We start from the raw sequence: 23,493 nt of genomic DNA, 5'->3' as shown, positions 1-23,493 counted from the left end.
TGCACCGATGTATGAAAGCTGATTATATTCCCCCACCAGGTAGTTTCTGTGCAGAACATTCTGACAGTGACAACCCACGCTCCCCCGTAAAGACCACCAGAGCACAAAAGTGCTTCCTGGTCTTGCCTAGCAACAACGGGAATCACAATTGTCTGCTCAGTACTGAGTGCTTCTCGCTGGGGGGAGAATGAAAAAAAAAAAAAAAAAAGAGGCGCTCAGTGGTTCCTAACCTTTAATCCTCTCCTCTCCTCCCTGCAGACGAAGGCGGACCATGCAGACAATGCGGAGGTGGAGATAACGCGCTGTAGCAGGGGTCAGTACTTTGGGGAGCTGGCCTTGGTCACTAACAAGCCCCGGGCCGCCTCAGCCTACGCAGTGGGCAATGTCAAGTGTGTGGGTAAGATGAAATACACTCTGACACTCGTTTAACGCATTTGTCAGCATCAGTGCTAATGCTGGTTTCAAGAAAAACGATAATGAATTCAGATGTGTGTATGAAGCAGCTTTGTTTCTAAATAATACCCACCAACACTGGGGAATGTGATGCCTGTATCTAAAGCACCTACGTGAACATTTATGTTATTATAATCACATTGTTCTGTGACACAAGTTTTTGTTCTGTGTGCTACTGTGAGCCCATTCATTCCCAGTGAGTCGCACACCAAGTTCTTTATGACACCATGATTTAAAAGATTAAATAAAGCCCTGGTGTATGTGAAATTAATAGCAGTTAATAAGCTTTATTTAAACCACTCAACCTTACAGCAACACACGGCTGTGGAATTCATTTACTACTAATTGCACCATTACAAGCAGTTTGTCATGAGATATCAAGTGGCATTTGAGTTTTGATTAAATCACGATTGGCATTGGGCTCTTCATCTCAACTGTCATCACCTCGTAGTTTTTGTTGATTAAAGGCCGTTCCGCAATTATTTCACCTTTTAAAGTGGGTGCACTAATTCAGGCTCTACAGTGGATGAGCAGCTCGTCACTTTTGAAAATGAACAGAGGATTTTCAAATGGCTCTCTTCCCTCTGTTGTTGATGCTAATTGCACCGCTTTTATTTGTTTATTCACACAGGGTATTTTTTCATCATAGACATAGTGTTAGTCACTCTCAATCTTTGTGCTCCCCTATTTTGTCCCATTCGATATTAACCACGCACACATTGTCAGTACCACTCACTCACCTGTCTGTCATGTCGTTGAGTGTACTTCCTGTTTACTGTACTAACAGTACAACAGCCTCTCCAATAGCTGCTCAGCTTTGAAGCAGAGAAAACACATCACTCAACAGTACTGCAGCGCCATATGCTGTCTGTTGTACTCTTAGCATTCACCCTGTTCTGTTACGACTGTAAAAGATGAGCAGGACTTCAGGAGTCCCCCGGGGCCCTTTAAGAAAATTTAAAGTGTTTTTACACTTTGTTTTGGAGAGGAAGAGGTCTCTGTGTGTAATACAGCTCCAGGTAAAAACTTCCTGGACGTATAGATCTAACATTTTTTAGTGAAAAAGATGAGCACACATTAAGAGGTCCTGGGCTAGTGGCCTGTCTGCGACCAGCCAAACTCTGTTGATAATTTGGCTCCTGGTAAAAATATCCAGAACAATCAACACTGAAGGAATACTAACTGGGAGTTCACACTCATAGAAGTTTCAGCTGGTTGCAATCTGCAATCCTCACCACTAGATGTCACTAAAGACTACACACTGTTCCTTTAAGATGGGACCAGGAACGTCTTTCTACCTGTATCTGACAAATGTTTAAGCTGAAATAAAAAGCAATCTGTTTATTTCCCCGCTGTGGGACAAATTAAGGATTATCTTATCTTAAGTTGATGTAATTTTTTTTTAAGGTGTCATGTGGTGGATGCTCTGTAACCACTGAGCTGTGCTTACCTCCCGACAAGACTCTGCAGACACAACTAACATCTCTCTGTCTCTGTCTCTCTCTGCAGTAATAGACGTGCAGGCGTTTGAGCGCCTCCTAGGTTCTTGTAAGGAGATCATGAAGAGGAACATCGCCCACTATGAAGAGCAGCTGGTGGCCCTGTTCGGCTCCAGCATGGACCTGAGAGACTGAGCCTCCCACACCACCCTCCGTGCCTTCTACTACACAGACACACACACACACACACACACACACACACACACACACACACACACACACAAAAGCAGACATACATCCCTTCTCACATCATGCAGTGGCTATACAGACTCGTAACAAGCTTTACACAGAGCGTGAAAACATGAGAAATTGTACTTGGCTCACCTGCAAATACATAAATGCCTACACGGTATAAACACACACTCTCACACACATATACATGTACATTGACACCTATGTAGGCACTGAGAGACGGCCACTCACTTAGTCTGCTCATCCTCGTGCACATACCAGTTCAACACACTCCTTGATAAGCTCACACACACACACACACACACACACACACACACACACACATAAACACAGAAGCAAGCTGATGTCCACACACCTCGTTGCTTGAGCCAGCTTCAACCTCTCAGTATGAATGTCCTTGGTGCAATGACCTTAACACAGGTCACGCAGTGTAGGGACATAAGATACACGCACAGACTCCATACACATGTCGAAAAACACATCGTCATGCTTCATACGTGCAGGCTTTGCGTTCACATGAGCACCTAAACAACTCAGAGTTGTTGCAACAAGCCTCTGCAAAGGATACACCAACATGCAGACACACACACACACACACACACACACACAGGGGTACAGATACATAGACTCAAAGACACATAGGCAACCACACTTGCAAAAACGGACACATTGTGGTAAAATGGAGACGAAAAACTTTTAAAATCTCTGAAAAGGAAAATTAATCAAAAATGCAAAAAAAAAAGAGAAAGAGAAAAGTTTAAAGAAGACAGATAAGTTTTAGAAACGTTTTATGAAGATACAAAACTGAAGCTTTGATAAAATATTATTTAAATAAAAAAAAAGTGTTTCCTCTTTGGGAGGCCGGGGTGCAGAACTTTGTGAGCGCGCCCCATTTCTTCCTCTACTGTTGTTGATTGAGTTGAGTTAGTGCTGGTGATTATTGCAGTACCACAGAAGAAGCAGTGAAAACAATAAAAACCCTACGTTTTCTGGGCCATTGTTATTCTATCATGGACGCCACACGTCATTGTATTGAATTAATTATTAATGTATTGTTATTATATATTCATTTATTATTTTTTTGTTTTGTTTTGTTTTACTTTGACCAATTCTGATAAAATTCACCATCCATCTCTGACAACATGTAAAAACAAACAAAAAAAAGTTCTAATAAAAACATTAGTGCTGATTTCTCCTTGATTATTCTCGAATGAGTTGTCCTGGATAAAAAACTGAAAAAAATAAAGCAAACATTTTTGTTAAAAACCTTGCCTCTGTTGAATTTCTACTCAAACTCTTCTTAAAACTATAAAACATGTTATTGGAAAGTGTTATTTTAATGATTCAGCTGTGTATGTTACATTCATGTGCACAGGATGGACAAAGTAACACATTGCCTTACAGATTGTAAAGCACACAACACAGTAACTATTGACTGTCAGAGGTGACTACTCAATTCAATGATCATATTAATTTAACAGTTTGTGGTGCAATAAAGCAAACTCCCTGTTTACTGTGTTTCAGTCTGTGTTGGTAAGACAGCTTCACTGTTTTGTTAATACAGTTTGCTTTTGTTTATGCATGCCTCTAATTTCTTTTTAAAGATTTTCTCAAAGCCACATATGCAACATTTTTCAGTGTTTTCAACTACAGGACCAGCAGCTCAGGCAGAGATGGATAACTGGATGGGTTGGGTGCAAGTTTATGTTTCCTGGGACAGTGAAGGAATGACCCACCTTACTTTCCCTACGATCCACTTGCTTGTTGTCTTCATTGGTTGGATTGGTTAGGTTAAGGCAAGAGGAATGAGATTGCTAAGGGTAAGAAAGAAAGTCAAGGTAAGCCAATTGGAGATGAAGTAAAACAGAGTAAGGCAGGTCATTCTTAGCTATCCTAGGAAGTGCAAATTGGCCTGCCAGGCACAGGCCCAGGAGCCCAAAGAATTCCCTTTGCCTTCACTTGCAAAAGGTCACTTAAATTAATATGTACCAACCAGCAAGACTTAAAATGACTATAAAGGACACAAGCAGACCACAAAGCAACCACACGGAGATGCAATGAAACTACAAAGAAACAAATGGACCACAAAAGCAAACAAGACAAAAAATACGTCATAGAGACACAAATTTACCTCAGAGACACAACATGACCACAAAGATGCAAAACAACACCAGGAAAAGCAACACACCATATCTGCCCATGAACTCAGGCAGTAATTACTGTAGAAAGAAGATACTCAATTTGCTTTGCTTGGGGGCCACTTTTGCAAAATGACATGAGCCCAGGAGCCAGTCGCAGCAGCCTTGCACAGGTCAGGTATACGCAGTGGCAAGTTTGAGGACATTTGGGGCTTACTCCAGACCTCTGTTGGAGAATATGGGGGATCCTCCTCTGGTACTCTGAAACAAGCTCTAATAAGATAAGATTTGTGCACTTTGGGAGTCACCCAACACCCTATCACAGGCCAGATAGGCCCACTGGGCTGTAGGTAGAGTATCACTGCTGTAGATTTTCTGACCTGCCTTACTGTGCCTAACACTGCTTTTTTCTTTGTTATAAATGCAGCTACACAGGGGAGTCACATCAGTTAAATACCAAAGGAGCAGAATGTTTCAGCTTTAACAGAAGCTTAATACAATAATATTGTATTCTTTACAGCAGGGCAGTTGTGATTTATTCCACAGTACCAGGTTGGTAGCCTCATGTGATGTAATACCACTCCCATCCACGTGGCGGCAGACTTTACCGCTAAGAGAAGTGAGAGGATCGGCACTAACATTTCCTCCTGTGACAGAAGAGGCGGCATTCACTGTAAAAAACTGATCCTGGAGCAGATGTTATTGACTGTCATCAGCTGCTGCTGTGCCCAAAGCTGACCACAGATCAGCTGTCAGTGTACCACGCATGCGCACTCTGAAGAAGACGAGCACCGGCGACGAGCCGCGAGACTAAAGATGTAGGTAACGTTACAGTGTGGTGTGAAACAAGAATGTAGACTTTTGTTGGCAGTTGAACAGTAAACTTGTAGTTCCTCATGGTATTTAACAAATGACACTGCACTGCATGTACTGCTAAAGCTGAGAGTAAGCTAATGAGCTAGCTAGCATGTAGCACTGACTTCCAACTGTCAGTTTTGGAGTCTAACCTTACATGGAAGTGGATGCCAAGAAGAGAGGGGGGCTAATGGCTTATAAGGAGTGCCCAAAATATAGTTTATTTTCTTACCATGGCAAGCCCACAGGTCAAGACGTTACATGTGTTAAATGAAGTCTTTGGCTTATTATTTTTCCACATATAAAATTATCAGGCTTTATTTAATTCGTTTTTACGTTAGGACACAAACACAGGAGCACCTCCCCATGGTTGAGGCTATAGCATTTTATTATTGGGCGTATTATATTTTATATAGCTGTGTTTCTTACTCACTTTTGAGTACCACATGCTTTTATTTTTCTGTCCAGTTTGCTCGAGAGAGTTTCCAAAGATTTTTTGGATCAAGAGCAGAACTGATAAGTGATCTCCCGTGTTTACACATGGATATGACGACAAAATATCTTCCTTTTTAAACAAAAAAGTAATAATTTGAGAATATGCTTTTAATGAGTCGAAAGAAAAGCATACAGTGTTTAGGGGAAATAAATGTTATTGTGTTTTCACTGAACATACTAGGGTTGAAGTTAATTTTCGCCAAACCGGAAGTGAAGGCGATTGCTGTCTTGGTACGTTTAATCTTTGAACTAATTAATGCGCCTGCGCACAGTTTTAGCGCTTCAACTGAAAAATAACGCTATCCTTATGATTTAAGTACTTCGTATCCGTGCCTTCAGTTAAACACCACCCAATTATGATTCTTGTTCATAAGACATAGCGTTTATTTTAACAGAACAGAACATGTTCAAAAAAAGAGGCGTGGCCGCGGTTGTGGAGTACCCATAAAGCATAGCGTGCGTGTAGAATTTACCGTATATGTTAAAGTTAACGATTATTTATAGTTTAAACGTTGCATTGCGGTTCGTATGTAATGTTAATACTTTATATTTCCGTCCGACACAATGTACAAAAAACGTGTAATATGAAACCATGAAACGTAACCGAGGTCGCTAGGGCGGGGAATGCAGCTCGAAACTTGGATTCTAAACGGTAGTACACTCTTGTTTCTCTTCAGATCGTATAAATCTTTCGCCTTTTACTAAAGATTTCCGTGGAGAGGAACACTAAGAGTTTCAACTAATTTTTTGATGCCCTGCTCACGCGGGGCTTCCTACTTTGTGCAAGAGAAATTAATCAAATGAGAAAGGAATCATCAAGTGTTATTGATAATGGTCTTTGATCTGTGGCAGTGTTGGTGGGATGAGAATGGCTCAGAGCTTTGTACATTTTTTAGTTGGTCACACATTCACACAGTACAGAAATGTATTGTAGTCACTAGACACATAAATTACTGATTTCAAACCAAGCAGTTTGTACAACTTGACTTTCACGTTGTCATTCACAGTGATACATATATCTGACTTAAATTTGTTCTTTAAACCATGTAAGTCTAAAAATACTGTATGTTTTATTGAAATACTACATTATCTGATCTTTATATGAGCTTGCAAAAGATGACTGTGGCGCTAAAGGCTGCCATGACAACGCTATCTGGAGACAACCACCACAAGCATTTTTGCATCAAAGAAGCATAATGTTTTAGGTCTGTTAGGCAGATAGTTTTTCTTGCTGTCTTCACAGTCAGTGCCTTGCTCAAGAGAACTCAAGTTTTTTTTTTCTCCTCAGCAGACATTTTAACCCGTCATAATCCGCCTGTCTGATTATCAGTCAGCTGCCAGTTTCCTGTTGCATCTTTCTAACATCCTTTTTTGTGCATGTTGTGAGAATGTGAAATTGCGATGAGTAGACAGCACCAAGGTCATAGCTGTTTGACAGGCAGGAGTTCGGCTTCAACTTTTTGCTCTTGGTGAGTTTGTATGTTTTTGTCGCTGTTTTTTTTTTCTTTGCTTGTTTTCATTTCTGTAATATTTGCACAAAGTCTCGATCAGTGGACCATGGCCATGACCATTTATAAAAATGTATATTTGTGCTGACGGACTCTTAAAATGGAGAAACTCCTCAGTGTTTCTACACAGCTTTGACATGACCTCACCTCTGTGCCTCTGCCTTTGTGAGACTATTTTCATGTTTTTAACATGTGAAAAAATTGCACGAATTGTACTTGTAAACAGTTATTGATGCCTTAGTGATGTATGATAGCATTAACTGTCACTATACGGCTATAACCTTGTAGAGTCATGGCTGACTGTTGTGCTTTTGACATCATCATCTAATAATATGATATGAGGCCATGGCACAGTATGGATCAGTCAGTTTACACGTCTGAGGAGCATTTTTATGTATTAAAATAGATAGATAGATAGATAGAAGATAAACATTAACAGAGCACAGAGTAATAATTTGCAAAAAAGATAAAGCAACAGAAACCAGTATTCTTTGTGTCTTCACTGCATTGCAGTTCAGCCTTCTGAAGAAACTGTGTGGTAACGTGTGTCAGATAAAAGTCGACTTCCCCATTCAGACTGATGAGAAGGATGACGGCACTGAAACAAACGCACACAAAGATCTGTGGGAGATATCAGTCGAACAACATTCTGACAACTGAAATACATAAAAAGAAGCGAGGGAAATTGTAAATGAGTGGACTGAAATGTTATAATTTGAGAACCAGCTCTTCAAGGGAAGAGTTTATAAAGTCTCTCAGTAGTTTATATTCATGTTTTAGAAAGGGTTAATTTTTACCATCCTTTTCTTTATGCCAGACTTTAGTCTTCCATCTACAGTTAATGCTGCCGTGTTTGGTCAATGCTGACATGATGCTGCAGGGGTTTATCATTGAAATACTGATTAAAAAAGCAGACAATTATGCTTTTTATTATTAAATCATGCACCTTCTGCCCTGAGCCTGTCAGCACCCTCCTGTTGTAGTTACAGCCAGAGGTGTGTAACCAGTTACATTATGAAGCAAAGGGTGGATGAACACAGTTTGTACGACATGAGGGGCGATTAAAAGCTCTCAACAGCCATTATCTCTGCACATCATATCTGTGATCATTAAGCTGTGTCTGCAGTAGGTGCCAATGTTTTGGCAAAAGTCAGTCATTTCTTTCGGCTGAGGTGAAATTTGAACTCACGCAGTGTGAGAGCATTATTCATTGGAAGTTCGTCCTAAAAACAGCTGTTTAACAGTAGCAGTAGGCTTTTGGTGGACATTAATGACTTAGCACAAATGCACACACACGCGCACACACATACAGACGTGGACATGCATGTCCCCTTACACATCTGCATGCATCGCCATGAGTCATGCTTGCCTCCATGTCATCCTGTAATTCTCCAACCCAGTTGACAAAACACATCTTGGCATTGTATGTTTCTGCAAAACACAGGTATGTTGTATTTGCATGTTTCTTATGTAGTAGATATGTTGAAACTTTATTTTCAAAATACCCAGGTTTTGTTTTTTTGTCGCTGCCACCCCAAAGGGCACTTTGATCGTCACTGTGCATGAAGAAATTCGCCAAGATGTGTAAAAATGTTTATGAATAATGCATCCAGTATTTTTCTAAGTACTGATTAATTCCACTTGATTAATTGATTAGAAAGTCATAAGCTTTGAAGTAGAGCTGAAACAATTAGCTGATTGATCAAAAATAAGTTAATTGCCAACCATTTTGATAACTGATTAATCATTGAAGTTATTTTTTATGGGGAAAAGGTAGAAAATCCTGTAGTTCTAGCTTCTCAAATGTGAGTATTGCTAGTTTTCTTAGTCATCAATATTAAACTGAATTTCTTTGGGTTTTTAAAGGTCCAGTGTGAAGGATTTCAGGGCATCTAATGGCAGAATTGGTTTATAATATTTATAATTGAGTTTTCATTAGTTCATAATCACCTGAAAATAAAAATTGTTGTTTTTGTTAACTTAGAATAAGTTGTTTATATCTACAGACGAAGTGAGTCCACCATGTTGTTTCTACAGTCGCCCAGAACAGACAAATCACACATGATAAGGCCATTTGCGTTTTCGAGTTTTCACATTTTCGCATCGGCCACCATTAGATAGTTCTGCTGCACACTTGGCACATGGGAGAAGTGTCAGTTCTGCAACCTCACCACTAGGTGTCACTAAATCCTACGCATAGAACCTTTAACTTTTAGACTGACAAAATGAGCAATTTGAAAATTGTGATAGGCATTTTTGGTACTATTTTTGACATTTTTGCGTACTAACCTATTAATAATAATAATAATGATGAAAAAGAAACATCAGATTAATTGATAATGAAACTTATTGCTCTACTTTAAAGCTCTATTGCATGGTGACCTGAAGGTCAGAGAAGCACTTTTATGACTGAAGGTTGCTCTGTAGTTGCACTAGACCTGCACAGAGATAACTCCTCACTGAACCCTTACTCTGTATCTGCCAATAACGTGTCCGTGAGCAAGGCACATGACTCCCTACAGTGTAGCAGAAACAAGAGGACAGCAGAGGCTGCAGTGGAAACAGGGAGTATTAGAGGGAGATCAACACTCTAGTTTTATCCTCCTGCATGTGTCTCCTCTTACAGCAGTACTGAGCTAAAGACCTGTCAGTCTAACGCTGGTGTGTTGCCTTTAAGTTGATGAAAGTCTAGTTTATCTGGTTTTAGGGTGCATCTTTGATCAGTCAGACCTCCTCCAGACCTCTTCCTGGCTCAGACTACCTGTTGTGTAAAACAGACTGTGATGTGATCAGACTAACCACACAATTGAGGAACTGCATGTTGAGAACATTTTCTAACGTCTGTGTTTTTTACGCTTAGTCATAGGAGTTGATTGAAGACTGACTTTAGTTAAACCCTGATCACCACAGGTCCGAACCATTATCAACGAATTCCAACCCGGAGAGCGGCGGTGAGCTAAACATTGTCCTGCACCCCATCGCAACATCAGACTTTCAGACGAAACATGTTGAGAAGGTTTGTGAGATCTCCAAAGTGGATGGAGCAGCTAAAGAGCAGCCTCACACTGACTCTGAGCAACCAGAGAAGATCCGTGCAGTTCCGATCCACCGGCGTCCGGACCTGCTGGTTCCCTGCGCAGACCTGATCAACTCTGAGTGGCAGAGGAGTCAGGCCGCCCGGGTTCACTCCCTCAAGAAGTCCTGTCCAGAGTTCCCCGTCTGCCTCATTCTCCTGCAGGGCCACAGAGGGACAGAGCGGCTGCTTGGCCACGCCCGGCTCTCCCGGGTCGTAGGTCACGGCAGCAGCCTGTTCGTAGAGTCGGTGGTGGTGTCCGAGGCAGAGCGAGGTAAAGGCTACGGCCGGACTCTGATGGAGGAGACTGAGCGCTACGCCAGAAGCAGAGGGTTCAAGCGCCTTTGCCTGACAACCCACGATAAGCAGCACTTCTATGCTCACCTTGGCTACGTGCTGTCGACGCCGGTGCAGAACGCAGGCGCCATGACGACGTTTGTTCCCATGGATATGCTGTTGAAGTTCTCAAGAATGCCAAGTGAAGAGGCGAACACACAGAAACAAACACAGACAAAGATGGCTGCTCAAGTACCACAAGGAGGTGCTGGTTTTGTAGGTTCACCTCCACCTTCTAGTTTACCTCCTCCTCTTCCGCCTCCACCTCCTCCTTCAATCCCTCCGCCACCACCACCTCCATCCATCCCTCCTCCTCCTCCTCCGCCACCACCTCCCTCCATCCCTCCACCTCCCCCCCCACCACCTTCCTCCATCCCTCCTGCTGCTCCTCCTCCTCCTCAGTCTGCAGGGCAGATTGTAGTTCAGACTCTGACTGAAACGCCCTACAGAGACGCCAGAGGAGTTTCCATCTATTGGATGCACAAAGACATTTGACGAACACACAATCAAATACACTTGGGAGCTCATTCGCCCACATTACTGCACACGTACATGTTCATATGTGCACACATCAAATGACAGAAACACACACCATCAGTGGTTTCTCAGACACACAGAAAAGAAGCGATGGAGGAAGAACAGAGTTTGGAAAACTTCAGAGAGAAACAGAAATGTTTCAGTAAACCAAAGACATGCAGAAAAAATACCTGTCAACGCCTGTATCCTGGGCCTGAAACTCAAAGCCAAAAACAATCATGACACAAATACAGAAGCAAACACACATTTTTAAAAAAGCACCAGGAACAAATGTTTTTAATTTTCATCATACTTGTGGGACATTTTTTAAGTGAAGAGGATGAAGTAGTTGGTTGGCGGCCATGTGGATACACTCAACCTTTGTTTTCACTTCCAAATAACTGGTTTAACCTTTTCACCACAAATGTCACAAAACTGCACGTTAATCTGAACTGATTGTGTTTGCAGTGGAAACACTGTATCTCTGTGTATCTGCAGTGAAGCAGTGAATCAAATAGAATTGGCCAACAATATGAAAATAAAAAAACAGGGTCTAAAACAAGTGGAATCTGTCTTACATACTTCAGAAAATTGTTGTTAAATTCCTCCTCAATTTAAAAATATGTTCTGCTTATTGTTATTTGACTTCGATGTTTGATCTGTATTCTGCAGAGTTTAACTCTAGAAAACTGTTTTCATATTCATCTGCTGAAGAGGGAAAGTTTGTCTGTGCTCACCTTAACTGTCAGTTTAAGTTGTTCACATGAAATTAATTTGTGACATCACAGTTGGCCTTTTGCTAAGCCCCGCCCCTTTGTGATGGTCTGACAAGCTGTCTGAGTAACGTGTAGCCCACACTGTAACTAACTGCACTCCCTGAAGAAATATTATAAATAAAATGAAACAGTGATTCCAGAGAGAAGCAGACAGAGGGGTCTACAGTCTGTATTTGAAGGATATATCCAGGATGTCACACTGACTCAGCAGCAACAACAGGTTAAAAAGACAATGATAGTTAGAAGCTAAAGCCGAAATATAGGCTACAGATCACAGTGTAACAGTGAACCACCACATCACTGCTGAATATAAAGGGAGACTTTGCTGATATTTTTTATTTTTGGTTCATTATGATTGGCCAGTCTGTGTCTGGAGGCGGGACTTAGCAAAGGGTCAATTGGTGATATTGAAACTTGAAGCCCTGGGGAAGTAGGAGACATTTCATATCCAGCAGTAACACCTTTGAAATAAAAAATAAATAAATTGCATTTTCATAAATTCTTGATTTTTCAATAAGGGAAAGAGAAGATAAAATTTTAAGATGTAATTTTTACCTACTTGACTGAACTCTTTTGTCTGGAGGTGACAAGGGTGGTGTTTGTTTGAACGTATAGGTCAGCTATGGAAGCTTAGAAATACTTTGGCTCATCCAAACAACCCAACCAATTACATCACTGTTGTCCTTAGGGCAGCTCTGCTCCTGAGAAACATGCCCCAAATCCAGTGTAAATCTGCTGCTATGAAATTATGTGACAGTGAAAGGTTGAATTTGAGGTTTGTGCCTTGTTGAACTGCCAGAGATCTGAAGCCTTATTAACGTTTTGAAGACTTGATTATTTTGATGAAACTGATGCGTCTTTTAAAAACTCTTTTCAATTGTGAAAAATTCTGGAAATAAATCGAATTTATCAACAGATTCTTTTGTCTTTATTTTTTCCATGTTATTATATGTCAGAGTTGTCAGCTGATACTCATTAAGAAGTCTATCCCAATGCAGAAGAGTTCCTCATCAATAAATTTCTCTCCTCTGTCAGGAAGGACACGTCAGTGGGCGAGCAGCCATGGTGCTGTCTCACCTCCCTCTCCCCTTCCTCCTCCTCTTCCTCTCTCCCCTTGCCTGCACCTGTCAGTCACCAACCTCCACACATGGAGTTGTCCTCCCTGACGCCCCCCTGCCTGCTGTGGCTGCAGCAGGTCCGATCCTGCAGGACCGGCCCTTCGTTGTGGTGTGGAACATGCCCACCGAACAGTGTCACAGACGTTACAACATCCACCTGGACCTGGGCAACTTTGATATTGTGGAGAACCGGCAGCAGCGCTTCCAGGGACAGGTGACTGATCCCAGACACCAGACATTGGGTTGTGTTAGCCTGAATTAGATGGTAAATCTTACTATAGATACATTTGGTGGGCCAAAAGGAAGTCACAATTGTGCTGCCGAGTTATGTCCTCCTGGGAGGGTGTAAAGGACTTACATATTCCTGTAGCAATGCATATATTTTGTACATATCAGCCTATTTGGTTTTTACTCCAAGAACGTAACTACATTTCAATTTTCCCATTGCTGTATTTATTGGGAAACAGAAATAGCTTGGCTGTGTATCCCCTGTGTAATCCTGTTTCCCGGGATTAAACCCTAGTGAGGGTGCTGAGACTGAAACAGACAGTAAATGTGCCATAAACCAAAACAACAAGCTAAAGGAAGCTAAAAACAATCCTTGTAGAGCTGGTCATAATTTTCTTTTTTTCTTTTTCCAGAAAATGACCATCTTCTACCGTGACCACCTGGGGCAATACCCATACCTCTCCCGAGACGGCACGCAGGTAAACGGAGGGATACCGCAGCTCAGCGACCTCTCGGCTCACCTTTCCCTTGTACTGATGCAGATTTCCAACTTGCTGAAGCCAGACTTCAGCGGTTTAGCTGTCATCGACTGGGAAGAGTGGCAGCCATTGTGGGAGAGAAACTTTGGAGCCAGGATGAAGTACCAGAGGCAGTCCAAGCGGCTGGTGAGACAGGAGAGACCGGATTTGTCAGAGAAGGCCATCACGCTGTTGGCAAGGCAAAAGTTTGAGGAGTGTGCTTGGAGGTTCATGGAGGAGACGCTGCGGTTGGCAGTTGGGACTCGCCCCGAGGGACTCTGGGGGTTTTATGGTTTTCCTGCCTGCTTTAATAAGCACAAGAGGAAGACAGGTAGGACAATCACTGACTGTGTGTTGAGCAGTTTGGTTGACCGGTTGTGACCACCATTAGATCTACATAAAGTGATGATCTCTTTTAAGTTTTGACCATGAGATATTTATACAAATTATAGAATTGGTTTACCATTCCTGAACATAAAGCTAAAGTCTTCTGTCATGACTCGTGTCTTCTCTTGTTTCACATGTGTGATCAGATAAAAGCTACATGGGACGCTGCCACAGGGGAACCAAGAAGCAAAATGACCGGCTGTCCTGGCTCTGGCGTCAGTCCACTGCCCTCTATCCCAGCATCTACCTGCCTCGGCGGCTGGCAGGATCCCCAGATGCAGCTCTGATGGTCAGGTACAGACAACTGAGAAACATGAAGAAATGTTCATCTAAATCAAACTATAAAACAGCCCACCAAACCTGTACGAAACCGTTATTTATCTGTTATGCATCTACAGTGAAACTTACTGCTTTGCACACAGGACATTAAAGGGGACCTATTATGTAATTTTCACGGTCATACTTGTGTTTTGGGCTCCTACTACAACATGTTAACATGCTCCAGTGTTCCAAAAACACTTAATGTTCCTCATACTGTCTGTGCTGGAACACCTGTATTCACCCTCTGTCTGAAACGCTTCGTTTCAGCGCCTGTCTCTTTAAGAACCCCTCCCGAAACACTCTTCTCTCATTGGTTAGCATTTGCAGGTCTACTGTGTCCTTATCTTTGCACCTCCATTGCAGTCGGGGAATGAGTGTAAAGGCACAGACACACCAAACCGACATCAAAGAACTAGTAGCGACAAAGGCCAGCTGTTGCGTCGCCTCACATTGCCTGTGTCTCCACCAAAAAGTTGCACCTCTACACACTGTGAACACCACAGCCAACGACCCACCAGTGTATGTTCTGTGTCTGCATGAGAGGAAGTAACTCTGTAGAACAGCCGGCGGCGGTAGTCTGCGTTCATCATTCATAAAGGGAAACCAGAAGACCAACATGACTGACTCAGGATGCTAGTTAGCCAGTTAGCATATGAACATGTGACATTGTAACAATAAGGTAAAATCATGATAGGCCCACTTTAAAGGAGCTATTGATGATGGACGTTCTTCTTCACTCAGACACAGACTGCTGGAGGCCTTGAGGGTGGCGTCAGTTTGGCGCTATGGCAACAACACCAACCATGCCACACCAGTCCTTCCCTACGCCAGGCTAGCATTCACACACACTCTCACTTTTCTTAATAAGGTAGGTTATGTTGAACCTCATAAATAAATACACATAAACTCTCATGCAAACACACACCAATATCAAATGTTTGTGTGTGTGCAGACGGACCTGGTGCACACACTGGGGGAGAGTGCGGCGCTGGGAGCTGCCGGAGTGGTGCTGTGGGGTGAAATGAAATTTGCCAAATCCAAGGTATGTAATGTTTGTGAGGAAGTAATTTATGTGTGTGTGTGTGTGTGTGTTTGTGTATAACCCTCTCCCCTTCTCCCACTCTCCAGCATCAGTGCATCCTTCTCAGAGACTACATACGCACTGTCTTGGGTCCCCTCGTCCAGTCGCTGAGGTCTGACACAATGCGCTGCAGCCTCCAACTTTGCCACGGCAAAGGACGCTGCGCCAGGCGAAACCCCAGCTCTGGTTACCTGTTCTCCTCAGTTCCAGCCATGACCTCTAACCCCACCGAAAGCAAACCTTTTCATGACCACTTCATGTGTCAGTGTTACCCGGGCTGGACCGGCCAGCAGTGTCAAGAAGAAGAATGATGAAAATAGACAGGGGAGCATGTAACCCAAACTCTTCTGTCAAGTTGCCATCGTCAATTAAAGTATTAAAATTCACAATACTGAAATATGTATGAAAATCAGTTATTCATTTATAATTCCTTCAAAGTGAAGGAATCACTATTTATGTATTTATTACTCTTACATTCTCAGTTAGCAACTCATTTTTGTTTTCATAATTTTTCTCTTTACTTTTTGTTGGTGGAAGAAATAACAAAGATATGAGAATCTTGTTCTAACGACACTGCCGCGATCTTTTTGCAGCAGCAAACAACTACATGTAATGGCTGAGCCTGAGGATAGTAACTCACCTTAAACCGGCTCCTTTTAAAAGATTTGAGTTTATGAACTGTTATGTAACTGGTAATAATATGCTGAAAGTGGTGGTTGAAGCCGAAGAAAAAGTTCATGCAACCCCAGCCCACAATTTTTTATCATTTAACAATAATTGAGGAAGCAATTATTAAAAAATGATCCATGTTTCAGTGAAATAAAGGTCACCATGATAGCATCAGCAAACTCTTGTTTGTTTATTTCTCCTTCATAAATCATATTCATTCCACAAGTAAACACATGCATGATTGGAAAACAGTATTGTCTTTGAAGCTGCATTTAGTGATTAGTATTTGAAATCAAAGTCAGCTGAACTTTTTGTCAGTCCATATTTTTACTGTGTTGTTCATCGTGTTATTTTTCATGGATACACAATGTCTGAATGTCGGCACAAACTAGAAACAGCTGGGAGATTTTTAACCTTTTAACATCCTGCTTAACTGTTTGGTCACCATGTCTTATGGAAATTTTGTTGAACATAACTCAACCTGATTGAGCTATCTTTACCATTTGGTTTAGTTGTGTTATGCTAATAAAATCCACTAGATGTCGCCGTGTCTTTAAAAAGTATGCCTTTTCAGTTCTCCTACAAGAAGTCAGTAAATAAAAAGTCCCTCCAGACATGAGAGCTCTGAGTGGTGGAATTTTCAAAGGTAGGTGTGTTTCTTCAACAAGTTATAATTTAAGAGGACTTACTGAAGAGATTTGAGTAACTTTATACAAGGGTTTTAACAAGGTTCTTTTTTTTTTTTTTTTTTTTTTTTTTTTTAAAGATGCTTGTCCCTTCATAGTAAAGGTAGAGATGCTAATATAATACATTTACAATTTTTATCAAATAAAAAGGATACATTTTTACTTTTGGTAACAGCAGGAATTTACCATTATTCCATTATATATTTGATGAAAAATATATATATATCAATAGAATTTTTCAGCATTTTTCACATATTTTCGATTACTATAATGGTAAATACCTAGATTTTTTCTTTCTGTTTTACTACTACCACGAAGGGCCATCTAAACTCTTTAGTAGAGGCCTATATTTTTTAAAAAATAAATCAATGGGGTCTGTTTTTTTTTAAATGAAACATTTATTTTTGTTAGTATTGTCCCATGGAAATAAAAAGGATTCTTTTTTTCATTGCTATTTTCTTAGTGAAGACATTAAAGGGGTTAAGACAGTGTATCATTGACATAGACTTTGTGTCACAAAAATAACAATTATTTTTGAGCAATAATGCTGAATCATCAAATACATAATTATATGTAATAATTAAATGTGTGTTATACAATGTAATGTTATGATATACATATACTACCTCCATTCATTTAATCCAACCACTTATACAGCTTCAATGACAGCATCATCACAGAACAAAAATTATATGGGTTCATTCAAAAGTGCTTTTCATACAGTTAGCAGAGCAGGTGAGAGAGGAAATGTTTCCAGAAACCTCCCGTCTCCACACTACTTCTATAGTTCCATCAGTTACATGTAATCATGAACACAGACACATTTATGGAGCATTTCAACAAGTGTTTCCTCCTCAAGGAAAAATCCAGCGTAAAACACAGTTTTACTCTCATGTCCAGTGTATGTGTGTGTGTGTGTGTGTGTATTCATGTTTGGTTTCTGTGCATATTATGTCCCTCCTCTCAGGGCTGTCAGGTTGTGTCTCAGGGACTGCAATTCTTGGATCAACAGTGACAGCTCTCTGGCTGCAGCCTCTTTCTCCTTTAGTGCCTCAGTCAGCATCCGGACTGCGCCGCCCTGCTGGACTGGAGGAGGAACAGACACAGAAGCACATTGTCAGATTGTCTATCTAGGGTTTGAGCAAATTTCAGTCAGATTCATGGACATGTTTAAAAAAGATGACTGTGACTGTATGACACAGTTTGAAGTAGAAATTAAGTTAAGAAATTGCAAATATCATGACAATGGAAGCGTGCTTCAGAGTTCCAGAAAATACAACATATCCAAGAAATATCAGTGGAAACTAATAACAAAAATATGATATCTCACCCAAAAAGTAGAAGATGAGTAACACTGTTAGCAGAAGCAGGGTGATAATAGCACAGCCCATGGCATAGGCACGTGATGAACTGGGTGTCAACATGTCCTGTAGACGACTCTGCCATTTGCCGCTGACTGGACGGCCTCTTTGATTGACAGCTGTCATGTCACTTGCGTAGAGATTCCCATTGGAGGAGGGGGAGTATGCAGGACGAGGAGGCCTCATCACTGAAATCATAGAGAGGGGAGTCAATAACTGTGTCAGCTGGGTTGAAGTGTTTGTGCGTGTGTGAGTACCTTTGTGGCTGTGTTCCGGGTGTGTCCGGTGGAGATCGTTGATAGAGTCCACAGAGTGGAGCTCCACCTCGGAGAGATCTCTTTCACTGACCCTGTAGAACTGAGGGGTGGTCTGGGAGGACGGAGGCCTCGACATCTCGCCTCCTCTTGACGGATGGACAGATGGTGTGAATATATCTCAGTGAATATATCTGGAAGCTAACTAATCTTTAAAGCTGTGTCATGCAGCTCTCCACAGTATCAGCTCCCAAAGGCCATGAGAGGCAACTTCTTGAAAAACTTTGAAGCTGGAATTTCAGCTACAAATATTTACATTATTTTATGTACTTGTTGCTTGCTTCGCAGGAGACACCACGGCAGCTGCTAGAGCTAGTAAATGGAATAGTTTTGCTGTTTAGATATAGTTCATTTAATCTAAATCTCAAATATCACATTGGTAATAAATAGAGATGAGGATTTGATGGGTTGGTTCTGAAAGTGGAAAAGAGAGGAGGGAAGTTATTGGAAGATATTCTGTAGATGAAATAAAATGAGAGCAGTAGGTCGGTGTGTAAGGATGTGTCAAACAAACAGGTCATGTGAAAGCTGATTTATCAGAGCTATTAATAGAGCTGACTGTCAATCCCATAACGGCACAATGTTGCTGGAATTTGAATCAAAGAGCAAAGGACAGGAGCGGCTTCTGTCTATTGACTAACTGAGTGACTGTATGGATGATTAACTGCCTGACTACCTGATTTACAGGCTACCTGACGCTGTGTTGCCAAACCTGATCTGTTTTATTGGATAGAATAGGTCTGAAGAATACTTCTCCTCTCCTCCCACTTACCGTGTGTCACCACAAACAAAAGCTGCGTTGGGTTTTATGTGCGTCTGCTTGTTTGCTCTTGTCAATCTGTCGCTCTTCTTGTGCACCCAGTCTCCTCACAGTCTGACACCCATGACCAAACATGTGCTTGCACCCACAGGAGCAGCGATGTGATACAGTAGATATCCACACAGGTTATCCAGGAGCCTCACAGTGACCAAAGTAATCCAAACTCAAAAGAAGTGTGTCCAGTAAAATCCTTGATGTATGAAACCAAAAGGGAACCTCCGGGTTTTTCCTCATGAACGTATTTGTGTCACTGAGCAACTGTAGAACGCCCCAGTGCCACCCCCCTCCTGCTAAGTATGTTTGTGTGTGTCCATGTTCTGATTTAGCCCACCCTAGCTGCCCACACCCAGCCCTGCAGGCCCTCCTGGCTTAAAATAGCAGCAGAGACATGGGGGTATTATTAGTTTCTCTGACCAAGGGATGACTCAGTGATCTGGGTGGAGGGCATGATGGGGTACATAGGGATAAACACACACATAAATACTCACATAGACAAATATCATCAGGTACACAGTCAGGTGGGCGCTTTTTCTGACCAAAAACAACTCATTATGTTTTCAGGAAATTAAAATCTGCTCTGTTCTCTGTATAAAAGACAGATGAGATTATATGTCTTGATTTCAAACCTCTATTTAAGACTCAGAAAATCAATCAATCAAGATCAGAATAAGGCGTTTAAACAGCCATAAGAGTGGCAGAGGTACCAAGTTTAAGGGCTTTTGCAGATTATTTCATGTATAAGGTGCACTGTAAGAGAATGACGTTTTCCTGGTTCAGTTCTGATTACCAGTTAGCAAGTACCAAAATTATGTGAAGTCAGGGTTAAAAGGGATGAAATATAGGGTGGAAGCATCTGCATCAAAGATTTATAAATGAACAAATACCAATGCTGTTCCCGCCTCACAGCCAAATGTGGCCAGCTGACCTTTCGGTAAAGGCGGCAGTTATGGGTGCTGTAAGAATCAGCTGTTATAAACCTTAGGGCTGAGTGGTAGACAATATCCAGTGATTTCAGGAGATAGTGAGGCAGCAGCTTTTTCGTATATAACATGCCCATAATCCAAAACAGACAAAAATACATATTCAACGAGTCTTTTTCTGTGTACAAAAGGAAAACAGCTCTTATTTCTGTACAGAAAGCCTAATATTATCCTCAATTTGACCATTAGAATTTCTAAAAAAGATTGTCGTTCAGCAGATACCAAGGTATTTCTACTGTTCGACTGTCTCTATGGATATGCCATTTGCAGAATGAAAAAAAAGTATCATTTGTGTATGTAAAGGGTATAAAAGTCCATTAAAGGTCCTGTGTGTCGGATTCTTTGCCATTCAGTGATGAAGTTGAAGATTGCAACCAACTGAATACCCCTTCGCTCACCCCTCCCATGAACCTACGTTGGCCTTAAAGTAATGTGAAAACACAAAGGGCCCTGTCTAAAACCAGTGTTTGGTTTATCTGCAGTGTTGTCAATCTGGCAACTGTCTCAGCAGATGTAACAAATTTTCCAAGGGGCAACCTGCAGGGCTGAAAAATGAAACCAGCGCTGAAGAGCCAAGTTCTTTGAATGACCTCATGAGGCTGGCTCCAGAAGCCATTCAATCTCCGTAGACCATCATGTTAAAATGCCTGAATTCACAGCAGAAACAAACATGTATACATTCTGGTGCAATAGATTGCAATAGATTTTTGGTCTCTATAGCTAATTTTAACAGTCATGACAACTGCACAGGGGGAATTTTTATGTAACTCACCTGTTTACATTTTTTTCTTTGTTCAAATATCCTCCTGAGACCCTGTGTCCTCATATGAGGACATCACATTTTGGATTTACTTGGCCTTACTGTGCATTCACACCAAACACGATGGACGCGATGAACGCCACAGGTTTCCATTCAAAATCAATGTAAATGACGCGATGACACGCGATGTTGCTTTGGGCGACGCGTTTCAGGTGATAAGAGCGACGCGATGAAGCGATGACGCGTCCATCGCTTCATCGCGTGTGTCGCTTGAAGTTGAAAAATTTGAACTTTTCAAGCGACATCGCGTGACGCTGTGCCGCGACATCCAATCAGCGTTGATATCCAACCATACAGATGGACAGGCGCTCCGCAGCTGGGATGGAGCGCCTGTAGTTGGTGTCCAGGCGGGAGATCCTCGCACCAATACGGGCCAACAGGTCCTCAAACTGGGCCAGCGTCAGCCTGAAGTACCGCTGGAAACGACCGCCATCCAGACGCAGCTCTTGCAGTAGGTGATGATATTCATCCAGCTGTGTGCGTTTCTGGAGGATATTGTGAACCCAGACACGGCGGCGTTTGGGTCTTCGATCAAAATCAGATGTCCACAACAGATAAAGAGCAGCTACGGTAGTTAACTCAGCCATGGTTGACGAGAAGATAGCTGGAGGTGAAGAAAATTGCGGGAGGAGGGTTGCGTCATCGCGATTGAAGCGATGAAGCGATGATCAAAAAGGTGACATTTGTGATCAAGCGACGCGATACTCGCGTTACGGGCGATGACATCGCGTCCATCGCGTTTGGTGTGAACGCACAGTTATACTTCATTCTACTTAACTTAGACCTGTTGTCCTCATTGGTGGACACTTTTTGTGCCATCTAGTGGTAGGAAGAGCACAATACACTTATCCGTGTAAAAGCAACATCTCTGCCAAGTCAGCCTGCAGCCGATCCCGACACAAAAGTGGACAAGGTCTAAGACCAGATTACATGTTATGGCTGAAACATGTTTATGAATGAATGCAAATGTTTGTAGTTTGATATGCCAACAAATTTGACCAATTTTAACAACAGTAACAAGCTAAGACACTGGCAATTAGGAAGTACTTGTTAAAGGACATTGGGACCTAAGTACCATTGACAATGTTTAGTTTTTATACTTATCAGGTCCCACTGATCCCAAATAGCTGGGAGAAATTAAAAATGCATACCAAACAAAAGGTTGGGTCTCAGGAGGATATGGTTACCTCTAGCTCCAAAAAAACAACAACAAGATGGCGACGGCCAAAATGCTGAACTCAAGGCTTCAAAACGGAAGTTTACAAACCAGTGGGCGATGTCACAGTGGCTACGTCCAATATTTTCATACAGTCTAGGGACTTTTTAGAAACCTCTTAGCAACTTTTTCTAAAAAGTGACCTGTACATGCTGCTCAGATTAATCACAGTTCATGGCTCCTCTCTTCCACTCTCTCCACTCGCATTGTGCACAGGCAGTCAGTATTGTTAGGTGTGAGGGACAGGCTGCAGAAGTGGGAGTTAAGTTGTAGTGAGTTTCTATGGTTAACTTGCACTGATACTCTCACTCTCTGGATTGTAAGCATAAGAAAACTATAGTTTAACTGTTGGGGCTAGTGCTTGGAAAAGCAACACATTCTCACTCCGACCTCATCACATATCAATGTTTGGTCATGAACTTTCCCCACGTCCACATACGACATGCAAGGTACCCTGGGTGCATTTGTTGTTGATGTTCTGGGAGGCTGCGTCAAGTTCTGCCTGTTCCATGCATTGTCTTCTTTCAAAATACACTTCTGTTTTCACACGAAATTTACCATTTACATACGGTCTTCTCTTTTGAAATAAACACACTACGTTGGCACAACACTGCAAAAATTTTTTTCTTCTAAAACATGTGGTTGGGTTTAGGCAACAAGTTCAAGTTCATGGTCAACTTAATTGTCATTTCCACATACAGAGTACATGGGAACGAAATTGCGCTTTCTCACAACCCCAAGGTGCTATCAAAACACGTGGTTAGGTTTAGGAAAAAAGAACAGGGTTTGGCTTTAGAATCTTACAGGAGGAGAACACCGCTCTCTCAGGTGAAAATCTGTGTTTATTGGACCCATCCACCACCCCTCCCGCCTACCTAACTGGGACTTTCACAGCCTTAACTTTTGTCCTTGTCCCGCCGCTGTCCCCTTGATGCCGCCGGCAACCAACTGCGTATCACACCGATGTTAAAGGATGCCTTTTTTCGTTGGTTTCTGACACCGCAAGTCACTGCCCAAGTGCCGGATTTCGATGACTTCAGAGTGAGACTGTGCTCGGAAAAGAGTTGTCACTTTTTGTCCATTCTGGACCACTGTAGAAACATGGCAGTGCAGCATGGAGGGCTCAGTGGAAG

The 23,493-nt window shown here is 41.9% G+C and overlaps 3 protein-coding genes and 1 non-coding gene across 7 annotated transcripts in view; 3 read left to right on the top strand and 1 right to left on the bottom strand.

Annotated features, from left to right (window-relative positions):
- The window catches only part of prkar2aa (protein kinase, cAMP-dependent, regulatory, type II, alpha A), a 52,187-nt gene extending 48,777 nt beyond the window's left edge, over positions 1–3,410 (top strand). For both annotated transcript variants that reach the window (XM_033627900.2, XM_033627899.2), the window contains exons 10-11: positions 259–397; positions 1,963–3,410. In XM_033627900.2, the coding sequence (XP_033483791.1) occupies positions 259–397; positions 1,963–2,087 (264 nt within the window). In that variant the 3' untranslated portion in view covers positions 2,088–3,410. The remainder of the gene's footprint in view (positions 1–258; positions 398–1,962) is intronic.
- A 1,581-nt stretch (positions 3,411–4,991) lies between these two features.
- hyal3 (hyaluronidase 3) lies at positions 4,992–16,342 on the top strand. 3 transcript variants are annotated; one of them, XM_078170190.1, is made up of 7 exons: positions 4,992–5,100; positions 12,877–13,173; positions 13,601–14,036; positions 14,239–14,386; positions 15,155–15,281; positions 15,366–15,455; positions 15,542–16,342. In XM_078170190.1, exons 2-7 carry the CDS (start codon positions 12,904–12,906, stop codon positions 15,803–15,805), a joined length of 1,335 nt encoding a protein of 444 aa, XP_078026316.1. In that variant the 5' UTR covers positions 4,992–5,100; positions 12,877–12,903; the 3' UTR covers positions 15,806–16,342. The 3 variants fall into 3 exon arrangements, with proteins under 3 accessions (XP_078026316.1, XP_033483789.1, XP_033483788.1); XM_033627898.2 differs by lacking the exon at positions 4,992–5,100 and adding an exon at positions 6,131–6,284; XM_033627897.2 differs by lacking the exon at positions 4,992–5,100 and adding an exon at positions 6,950–7,101.
- LOC117258997 (U5 spliceosomal RNA) lies at positions 6,290–6,403 on the top strand. The gene has a single exon (XR_004501799.1). It is a non-coding gene; the product is annotated as a U5 spliceosomal RNA (small nuclear RNA).
- Positions 16,343–17,227: 885 nt separating the features above from the next.
- Positions 17,228–19,674, bottom strand: LOC117257655 (uncharacterized). Its single transcript, XM_033627903.2, has 4 exons — positions 19,297–19,674; positions 18,468–18,938; positions 18,180–18,398; positions 17,228–17,935 (listed from the first exon to the last, which is right to left on the bottom strand). The coding sequence occupies exons 2-4, from the start codon at positions 18,601–18,603 to the stop codon at positions 17,799–17,801; spliced, it is 492 nt and encodes a 163-aa protein (XP_033483794.2). The 5' UTR covers positions 18,604–18,938; positions 19,297–19,674; the 3' UTR covers positions 17,228–17,798.
- Between the last annotated feature and the right edge of the window lie 3,819 nt (positions 19,675–23,493).

The sequence above is a fragment of the Epinephelus lanceolatus genome, chromosome 8, assembly GCF_041903045.1.
Source record: "Epinephelus lanceolatus isolate andai-2023 chromosome 8, ASM4190304v1, whole genome shotgun sequence".
NCBI classification, from domain to species: Eukaryota; Metazoa; Chordata; class Actinopteri; order Perciformes; family Serranidae; genus Epinephelus; species Epinephelus lanceolatus.
The sequence above is the reverse complement of the archived record's forward strand: the minus strand, read 5'-3'. Positions and strand labels throughout refer to the sequence as shown.